We start from the raw sequence: 10,556 nt of genomic DNA on the forward strand, positions 1-10,556 counted from the left end.
GGAAAATCAAGAAGGTAAGATCAAGTAGAAGGTCTTGGCATTTATGGTGTAAGGCAGACAGTGTTTGACCTCGATTTTACATGATTTTGACATCTGTTAAATATCATTTGGATAAGTTGGTAATTTGGATTGTTGAACCCAATAATAAGAGGAATGCTAGACTCAAGAGAGCACTTGCAAAAATGAGATGAAAGGGTTCCCCATTGGCTGTACCTCACTCTAGTGCATTTAACATTCCTTGACTTTTACACTTTTAAGAGTGATGTGCAGCCAATGGGGGAGCCCTTTCATCTCATTTTCACATGGGCTCCCTTCAGTCTAGCATTCCTCATGCCATGTATTTCAATTGGAATTTTTAGCATAAGGTTAGACCGAGATGTACCAGAAAGTGTTTTTTGAGAACCACAAAAAACCTATTTATAATTAGTCCATTAGACTGAGATCAGCCTGACTATGCTCACAATCAATAACTAGCAAAAATCCCCGTGCGATGCACGGGCCGACAAAGAATTGTACAGACCACATCATAGGTTGATCTAAACCGTCCATGTGATGGAACACAACATAAATAGGTTGTGCCGGTAAAATAATTTCCATAGGTTGATCCCCTAGCCCTCCAATCTATAGAGGTTTCCATAATTGTTGTTCCTCTTAAGGTGCTCAGAATTCGTCAATATTTTTATAGGTGTCATGCATTCGTAATATCAAACTTTCCGTAATTTGACCCGCACATAGTGAATAAGGAAAAGTAGTTTTTTGGTCATCGTTACGGGTGCAACTTGGGTCTCAACCCGAGGAACCCATATTCTCCAACCTGACCCAACCCGATTTGCAATTTCCTCAACCCGACCCAACCCCATTTCCAATTCGGGTTGGGTTGGGTCGGGTTGACCCGGTTTGATATGGTACCAATTGTTGACCACCTCAACTCAAGCCAGGTTGTTTTGGATTTTGAGAACCAAACCAATAGTGAGTCACCAATAATCAGTTTTTATCTCACAATCAGTTCTCAAAATCCAAACCAAACAGGGACTAACAATTAACAAAAGGGAAATGTTATCCGCACTACGATATTTTGATGATCACACTCCTTATTTTATTAAAGTACGGTATGGCCCGCACCATAGGATTATCCAAACCGTCCATTGTGGACTGTGGAGACTATTTCAATGTTGAAAAAGAAAAACACATATACAGAATTTCTTCAGATGAAACCCAAATTCGGGTTTCGGGTCGGGTCGGGTTGCCCGACAATCCAACCCTACCCGACCCGATTTCCAATTCGGGTTGATATTTCCCAACCCAACTTAACCCGATTTGCGAAAAAGCTTAACCCAACCCAACCCAAATTCGGGTTTAACCCGACTTGCGTGGGAACATTCAAGTAACAACGATGGTTTCAAATTATATATAGTACTAATGTCCTCACTACCATATTTTATAATGTCACTACTCACCATATTTTGATGATCGCACTCCTCACTTTATTAAAATGTACGGTATGGCCTGTACCATACGATGATCCAAACCGTCCATTAGATGGGCCACTGCCTACATAAGTTGTGACCCAAAAATAATTTTCATGGGTTGATCCGAACCCTCTGATCTATATAGGGTTATAGGTTTATCCAAACCGTCCATGTGATGGAACACAACATTAATCGGTTGTGCCCTAAAATCATTTCCATAGGTTGATCCTAGCCCTCCAATCGATAGAGGTTTCCATAATTGTTGTTCATCTTCAGGTGCTCGGAATCCGTCAATATTTTGCAAGTGTCATGCATGAGTAATATAAAGTAGGGGTGGACATGGTTCGGTTCGGTTCGGTTTTGGGGTATACCCAGAACCGAACCATATATAATCGGTTCCCTGAAATTGGAACCGAACCAGAACCATATAAGTTTGGAACCGAACCGAACCAGAACCATATATAATCGGTTCGGTTCGGTTCGGTTCTGGGTTTACCCGATCTTCATCAAATCAACGGAATTTCTTCACAATAGTTGTTTGAATGTTTGGTTTTCTTTTCTTGAGATAGAATAATTTTTTGTTTCCAGCTTGTCATCATCATTATGGGAAAAGCAGAGCACAAAAGTCTCTAATGAAATGATGAATATGACTTTGTGGGGGCGTTATACAAACTACTCTCATAATATTTTACTATTTTTAAAAGCCTTTCACTTTCTTCTTACACTTACAAAAACTTTCAAGTTAATATTAAAAACAAAAAGGATTCCCACATCTTCTTTCCTGCCATTAAAATATTAAGGCTTGTTTGGTGAGATTAAAAATATTTGGGCAAGTGCTGAGATTAAAAAACTTGTTTTCCAGTCTGACTAAGGGTTTTAAGGTGGGTCGGTTCTTGGTTCGGTTCTCGGTTCCGGGATCCAAACCCAGAACCGAACCGAATTTCCATCGGTTCCAGGTTATTAGAACCGGAACCGAACCATATAACTATGGAACCGAACCGAACCGAACCATATGTGCCGGTTCGGTTCGGTTCCTCGGTTCGAACCGGAACCATGTCCACCCCTAATATAAAGTAGTTCTTTCGTCATTGTCATATGTCTTTACCTCTTCTTGGTAGTTTTTTTCCGTAATTGTCATAAAAAGGTCCTCGTGTCGGTACTTTTCATATGTAGATTATGATTTTACCCCCCAAATAATTTCTCATAGAGATATATGTTAGATATCAGCAAATGGCTTAATGGTAAAAGAGTAATGCTGACGTGTAAATCCCAGATTAAAAAGAAAGAAAATTTATTTTTCCTCCCCTTATATTGCAGTAGACTCCCGCTATAGTAGATTACTCTACAATATCAACTTTTTGTGAAGGATTGAGATTAAAAAATCTGTAAATATGGTGGCCCTTCACGAAAAAGTTAAAAATTAATTTTGGGTAACAACCAAGAGGTCGTGGATTCTGATTTTTTACGTTCCGATTTTTATTGGATTTTGTTTCCTATTCCGATTCTAATTCTAAAGAACCAGAATTAGAAAGTGGAGTCTGCCTAACAGAGGTTACAGAGCCGAAGGTGAAACGGCGTTATATCTAAAGTAACGGCACAAGTAAACGCCGTTAACGCGGATTTCCTTACAAAAATAGAAGTCGCCATCGTGGTGGACGTGGAGAGAATCCTTAAATTGGGTTATGATTGAACTTGAGTTCCGCCTAGTCCCCAAAATATCCAACCGTCTATGACGGTAATAGACTCTCTCTCTATATATACAGCCAAAACGCTGTATATCCAGATCTTATTTCTAGAGGGATAGAATTTTAGCGGCTTATTTTTCTCCTTTTTTTTCTTCTTCGTCGTGTGTTTTTAGGTCTTTCTCTCTATAGATCTTAGAATCGCGTTCGTAGATCGATTCCTTCTAGATTTTTGTCTGAATTTCAGAGAATCATGCCGGGAAATCCAGGTTGCACGGTATATGTGGGTGAGTCGGATCTAATCTGATTTCTTTTGAATTTTTTTTTTAGATCTGGTTGTATATCAGGCGAACATGTGGTTAGAAGGCATGTTTTCTCCAATTCGATTATATTATTTGAGGTTTTTTACTCATCTTTTCTGGATTTTTTGTATTGTTTTCTTAGATCTGGTTGTAGATGAGGGGATCATTTTGTTAGAAGGCTGTTTTCTCTCGTTCGATTATATTATTTGAGATATTTTGCTCAACTTTTCTTGATTTCTTTTGATTATTTTCCTAGATCTGGTTTTAGATGAGGGGATCATGTTGTTAGAAGGCTGTTTTCTATTTTGCTCATCTTTTCTCCATTTCTTTAGATTTTTTTTTCCTAGATCTGGTTGGAGATGAGGAGAGCATGTTAGATTGCATTTTTTTATTCTTTTAGATATTTTGCTCATCTTTTGTGGATTTATTTTCATTTTTTCTCTTAGATCTGGTTGTGGGTTAGGGAAACATGTTGTTAGATTATATTATTTATATTCTTTTAGATATTTTGCTCATCTTTTTTCTGAATTTATTTTGATTTTTTCTCTAGATCTGGTTGTAGATGAGGAGAATATGTTGTTAGAGTAGTTTCTTTTTATTCTTTTAGATATTTTGCTCATCTTTTCAGGATTTCCTTTGATTTTCCCCCCCTTTAGATCTGGTTGTAGATTAGGGGAGCATTTTGTTAGAAGGCTGTTTTCTCTTATTGGATTTTATTCTTATTATTCTTTTAGATGTTTTGTTCATCTTTTCTGGTTTTGTTTTGATTTTTTTCTAGATCTGGTTGTGGATGAGGGGAACATGTTATTCGAAGGCTTTTTTCTCTTATATATAGATGAAATATGAAATTAAATGTTCCTTTTTAAAAAATATATATATATGTTCTTTTCGTCTTCTTTTTTTCTTTTTTAATTTGTTTTCTGATGTTGTTTGATGGTTCTTTCTTTCTGAGATCTAGGTGCTATCCTCTTTTTCTTCAATTGGAATTATATGCTTCAAATTTATTGTTTTTTTTTTGTTATTAAATATCTCGATGTATGAAATTTATAGGTCTGAGGGTTTGTGTTGCTTTTATATTGGGAATCTAGATGGTGGTGACCGGAAAGAGAAAAGATATCTTTTAATTTCTTTCCTTTTTTTGGTTTTGGATTTGTATCTTTGAGAAGAAGGAATTCCGTGGAATCTTTACCCCTGTGATGGTTAAGAAGGCTATTATCTCTGTGAATACAAATTGTGGTCACTTTACAAAGATCTTAAACACCTGCTCATTCCTTTCTCTCCGGATGACCCTGATGGTAGCTTGCAAAATCACATTCCAAAGTATTTTATCTTTCTTCCTCCAGGGAACAAAAGACCAACACTCCAAGAGATCAGCAAGCCTGGCCAGGAAAACCCAATGTAGGATAAATCTACTGAGAACTTTGCAGCCTAAACCATGCACCATACATCTCTAACCAGCCTGCAGTGTAAGAGCATATGATCCGCCATTTCCCCTCTCTCCATGCAGAGAGCAAAAATGGTCCACAGTGAGCATATGGAGATTGCGAAGGTAGTCCCACTGTGAGGATCTTATCTAGAAGGCGAATCATCCAAATGTGCATACCCTCGGTGTCTGGGATGCCCTAGGGGTGAGGATCTAGGACTAGAAATGATGTGATGGTAGAATGACTTGACGTTGAAAACACCAGAAGAGCATAATGACCAAACCCTCTCGTCTTCACAAGTCTTCTTATAAAGCAAGCCCCCAATATTTCCAGCTGTTTTGCTTTCCACCTGGTCCAATTCTCTATCAAAGAAATTTCTCTGGAAGTTGATCTCACTCTAAGATGCTACCTTCCGTCTGCTCAAAGGAATCCTTCACCAGCACCTCCTTTTCAGCAACTACGAAGAATAGGTCTGGGAACAGTTCCCAAAAATGGAGTTTCTTGGCACCATTTGTGCATCCAAAACCTAATTCTGCCTCCTGCGTAAACTCTTTATCGTATGCCTTCCCTGAACTTATGGTTCTGTTTAAGGATGTCCCTTTACTCCGTTAATCCGCTGTGTCTATATCTACAATAGATATACAGTGTCAATCCATTGTGTATATCTGTCACTAGATATCCATTGCCCCTGTAACGACCCTTATTTGCTCTCTATCAGTCTTGTCCCTAGATAATCTCTTTCCTCCCCAAACCTCTAAAGTCACTTCCCAAGATGGGTGGAATTCACACCTCTTACTGATACCCATCCCACCTGCCCTGATAGACTTGGTTGACTTCCTTCCAACTGACTAGGTGCATTTTCTGCTTTTCTCCTGATCCTCCCCAAAGCAATATGGGCATCGAAACAACGCCAACCAATAAATGAGGATGTTAGCTAGTACAACCTTAATGAGCGTGATCCTCCATCCCAATGAGACCAAATTTTGCTTCTACGTATGCGCAGTCTCTTCTCCCCACATTCCACTATCAAATCCCAAGTCTCTTTTCCTTGGCCTTCTTCCCACACATTCACGAACCATAATCCTTTGAATCTCTCTCTCTCTCTCTCTCTCTCTCTCTCTCTCTCTCTCTCTCTCGCCTAACCATCTTTGTATCTTTCCATGCCTTTTCCCAGTATACTTCTTCCATCCTCAATTTCACATTTCTAAATGTTTTTTATTTATGTTTTAGTTCTGCATAAGCCCTCTTGCATCATTTGTCTTTTAGTTAATTTTGCTGCCACTTGTGGGAATTGATACCCACTCGTTTTCTTTTATAGTGCCTGCCTTGCTTAATTAAACACAAATGTTATTGGCTTTTGATAGATTCTTGGGCACTGTAACTGCAATTAAGTGATAATTAGAAAATTTTAGGATGAAGGGAAGAATGCCACCGTATTATAACGAGGGAATCCTCCAGATATCATTTCCTAACTACCTCTACTTCAATTTTTAATGTACTTTTTTTAGCTCTTAAATTTTTTATCTACTTTTATAAGCTTTTTTCCTAACCACATTTTTTTCTTACTTTTTAAGCCCTTTGTGAGATTATAGTTGGGTGGTGGAGATGCTCTGTGGTCTTAAATTTTATGTGCTAGTTCAGGTAGTATGCTCTGTGGTCTTATTCTAATTTCTATTTAATTATATTTCTCATAGGTAATTTGGATGAAAAGGTGAATGATAGAATCTTGTATGAGATTCTGGTTCAGGCAGGCCGTATAGTAGACTTATATATACCTCGAGATAAGGAAACCAATCGCCCTAAGGGCTTTGCATTTGCCGAGTACGAAACTGAGGAGATTGCAAATTATGCCGTCAAGCTTTTCTCTGGCCTCGTCTCTCTTTACAATAGGACACTGAAATTTGCGGTGCGTCTTTGTTTGTTCATGCTTCCTAAATCTTATTTCAATAACAATCTAGAATCAGAATTAGTCCCATAACAAATGTCCACATCTAGAATTTTTCCAAATCATCATAGTTGTAACTCTTAACTCTAACAATGTCATTCTAGCTTACTTTTGTGAGGATTCTTGACCTTTATGGTACACATCTCTCCGTGTTTGTGACATGAGATTCACACCTTCCTCGTAATTTATGGGTTTTGGAACAGATTTCTGGTCAAGACAAGCCTTCTCAAAATTTGTCTACTCCCACAACTCCATTGTCAAATTCACCTCCTAAACCGAGGTCGCAACCCGTTCCCCTAAACAACACAGTGAATTTCCAACAGCCATTGACGCCATGCAGATTTTCGGCGTACACCCAATCAGACTCTCCAAATTATCCACAAGGTGATAAAAAAATATTCTCCAACCCTTACTACTAATCTACTTCAATACTCATAAAAGCTATGTGTTCTTATTTTCATATAACTTTTATATACAGCATATACTCCTCCTGGAGTAGTAAATAATGGATATAGATCGGATTTCAATGCCAACAACTTTGACTACAGTAGGCGCGTCTTTGGGGCAACTCTGGGTAGCATCAGCCGGTTTGAGGCTCACTCGAGCCGAGCAACATATGACTCAAGAACTTAGTGAGTCTAGAAACCCAATTGCCTGTCCTTTACTAATCTCAACTGGGTAATGTATCCTTGTGTCTTTTCAACTGAATTTGTACTGATGGGGTGGAAGGGTAGTGGAAACAGGTATCTGTTAGGTAGTTTTAGAAGTAGAATCACAGTTGGTTTTAGTTTTTGGATTGGTAGTTGCATTGGACTTGGGATATGTTGTTGCTTCTGTGTCTCTTGTTTCACTAATATAGCTTTAGAATAGTCTTGTAAAAAGGTAGTGGCTTTCTTATTAGTGAAGGGGCACAGTTCTGTTTGTTTGCTGATTCAGGTATTTATTTTGAGTCATGTGATTGTAAAAAGGTGGTGTGGCTTTCTCATTAGTGAAGTCATGCATTTCTCTCTTTTTTCCCCTCATATGCAAGTATTTATTTGAACTATGGTTGTAGTTGATGTAATTTATGTCAGAGCATTCCTGTGACATAAACTAGTGGTTCTTTTTCGCCTCTTCAATGAACTCTGGTAGCAGTAGTAGTAAAATATTACAAACTAAATGGTTTTTTCCCATTCCCAATTTTTCTTGTCAAAACCTCAGGCCATGCTTGTTTTTTATTTTGATCCAAAATTGATTATTGGACTCAAAATTAGAAGGACCTATTTGTTTTGTTTTTTTGAGAACCAATTGTGAGTGCAAAACTGATTATTAGACTCAAATCTATGTGCTTCTTTTCTTTTTCTTTTTTTTGAAAACTAAACTCAAATCTACATTTAATGTAAAATTGAGTCCAATAATCAGTTTTGGATTCCAATTAGATCTCAATGTCCAAAACAAACAGGAATTGATGGGTGGGATTAGGTTTTCATCCTTATGATTGCTGAGAAGTTTGTTAAAGAGAATTTGATTTTAAAAAAAAGATCCAGCCTGATATGCTTTTATTAAAATTTGTTGCCGGAGAGGTTTTTGAAAATAATGGTTGGCAAAACTTGGGCAGGCACGACATAAATATTCACACTGCACTGGGAAGTCCAACCTGCCTAAACTGATTCATGCCTTTGAGAAAAAATGTTAAAAATAATCACTTATGTTTTATAATCGGAAAAACACATTAAAAACCTCAAGTTTGTTGAAGAAATAAGAACTCGTGGCGAGTCGTTGAAACAAACCCAGAAATGATAGTCCAATGCATTTCTCTCTGTTGGACGGATCAAGTGGACAGCAAGCTTGAGTATTGGTGATAGAGTTCTCCTAATTTCAAATGGGAAATAATAAATGCACCCCTTTTCATCACTTGGACTCCCAGCAAGCTGCATTGTACGTGGTAATCAGGTCTCCTCATTCCTTCAATTGTGAAGTATATCAGCCCCTTTGCAGTCCTAGATACACTCTAGCTGGGTGTCCCAAGTGATGAATAGGGGCGCATTTATCATTTCCCTTTCAAATTCCCCAAGGTTTATGGCTTGACGATTCTTCAATTCCGTCTAAAAAGTGCTGCTTGCTTATAAACTTCAGATCATACACCAAACTCTCTAAGGAAACCTTGAGCGACTTCAGTAGCGAAAGTCCGCTACAGAGGTGATGTTTTGAGCGAATTATTAAGCTAGTACCTTTAATGTTTACTGGAGTGTTGCTGAAGTTCTGCTCCTTCAATTTTGTTGGTAACTTATATCACAAATTGACAGAACCGGGAGCATTAGCATCATTGATGATCTCCCATTATAGTGAATTTGGCTGAAAAATACTGTTTATATGTATCCTTTTGTTGCCTCTTAAAGCACTTAGAACAATATAAGTGAAGTGTAGTCGGTTATCTAGGAATGCCTTGTTACTATAATGGTGGGAATTGAAATTGAGTAGCAAAAATTTGCTTAGTTGAAATCAGCTACTGGAACCTTCTTACTAGAGACATGGCTATCTAGTCTTATAAGGTAGGTTAGATGAAGTATTAACACAATAACAACCAATTCCCATTGGGTGGATGATTACACAAGAACATATTTGATCCCTGTAGACAAACCCAACTAGTGTGAAGATTAGACTTATTCAATTTGAACCGGGTAGATTCTTTCACCTCCTTCGAGAAAATTTTCTAAAGGATTCATTAGCCGACACCAACTAGTTCGGGACAGAGGCTTAGTCGAGTTGACTTGAGTTGATTAAGTCGGTCCATCACTAGACCCCACGAGTGCAAGAATTTGAGCTCCAAACTATGCTCTTAACCATTCTTACTCTTCTTACTTGGACAGTCCTTGTGTCCTCTAATCTTGAAATGACCTACACATGACAGATTATAGGTAAAGGATGGCCTTGAATTTCTGTCTCAACAAGTGTAATATGAGTTATATTCCATTGGCTATCCTTGGATTGTTTAGTTCAAATTCGGACCACTTCTAACTATAGTTCTTATAAGATGGGTCTTTAGCTCAAATTTGGTAGAGCACTTGAGATGATAATGGTTCCAAGTTGAATGGTTCTCAAGAAGATGGTGGTTCAAATCCCCAAGATCCAAGATTACTATTTATTGATTCATGTATCCAACCTTTTTTTTCAACATAAATCAGACTACAATTTCCTTTTCCCACTTGCCCTTCAAACACCATTTTTTCCCTCAAAGTATTCAAATTCAGATGAAAGCAGGAAAATGTAAGAATAACATACCCAATAATACTCTCTGAAGATTTAGTAAACGATAACTGCACATTAAAGGAGGGTTACATAACCTTATTGGAGTAGGAAGATCATCCATTTCGTTGATCTATAAAGTGGATGCACCCACCCAATGGTGATAATGGTCATCTCGTGCTTGGGAATTCCTTCTGTCTACTCAATAACACAATCTCTCAAGAATTTTGGCACCGAGACAAGAAAATCCCTCCTTTAATTTTCAATGCCACCAAATATTGACATACAACATGAAGAACAAAGCACCATATGAAGATTAGCCTGCAACTTTTATTGCTCCCATGCCATCAACCTTTGAAATCTTTACGCTTATTTTTCTTGTGTCAGCATAAAAAAAAATGAGCTAATATATCCTCCTTTGTATCACTCACAACCCCTCTGTCAAGGGGCTGGAAATCTAGGAAATAAAACAAAATATTCATAAGGACCTTACAATGGCTGCATTCTAT

At 37.8% G+C, this 10,556-nt stretch overlaps 1 protein-coding gene across 1 annotated transcript; it reads left to right on the top strand.

Moving 5' to 3' along the window:
* The first annotated feature begins 3,243 nt into the window (after positions 1-3,243).
* LOC143864732 (RNA-binding (RRM/RBD/RNP motifs) family protein) lies at positions 3,244-7,831 on the top strand. The gene is made up of 4 exons (XM_077375520.1): positions 3,244-3,438; positions 6,572-6,783; positions 7,026-7,206; positions 7,301-7,831. Exons 1-4 carry the CDS (start codon positions 3,405-3,407, stop codon positions 7,453-7,455), a joined length of 582 nt encoding a protein of 193 aa, XP_077231635.1. The 5' UTR covers positions 3,244-3,404; the 3' UTR covers positions 7,456-7,831.
* Positions 7,832-10,556: the final 2,725 nt, after the last annotated feature.

The sequence above is a fragment of the Tasmannia lanceolata genome, unplaced genomic scaffold, assembly GCF_043159265.1.
Source record: "Tasmannia lanceolata isolate RefF3 unplaced genomic scaffold, GAP_Taslan_0.1 ptg000054l, whole genome shotgun sequence".
NCBI classification, from domain to species: Eukaryota; Viridiplantae; Streptophyta; class Magnoliopsida; order Canellales; family Winteraceae; genus Tasmannia; species Tasmannia lanceolata.

What these genes read in the sequence shown, in the direction of transcription:
- LOC143864732 (XM_077375520.1), top strand. Translation starts at nt 3,405, where the DNA reads ATGCCGGGAAATCCAGGTTGCACGGTATATGTGG. An exon ending in ATAGGACACTGAAATTTGCG is followed by an intron (nt 6,784 to 7,025) that starts GTGCGTCTTTGT and finishes GTTTTGGAACAG; the next exon opens with ATTTCTGGTCAAGACAAGCC. An exon ending in CTCTCCAAATTATCCACAAG is followed by an intron (nt 7,207 to 7,300) that starts GTGATAAAAAAA and finishes TTTTATATACAG; the next exon opens with CATATACTCCTCCTGGAGTA.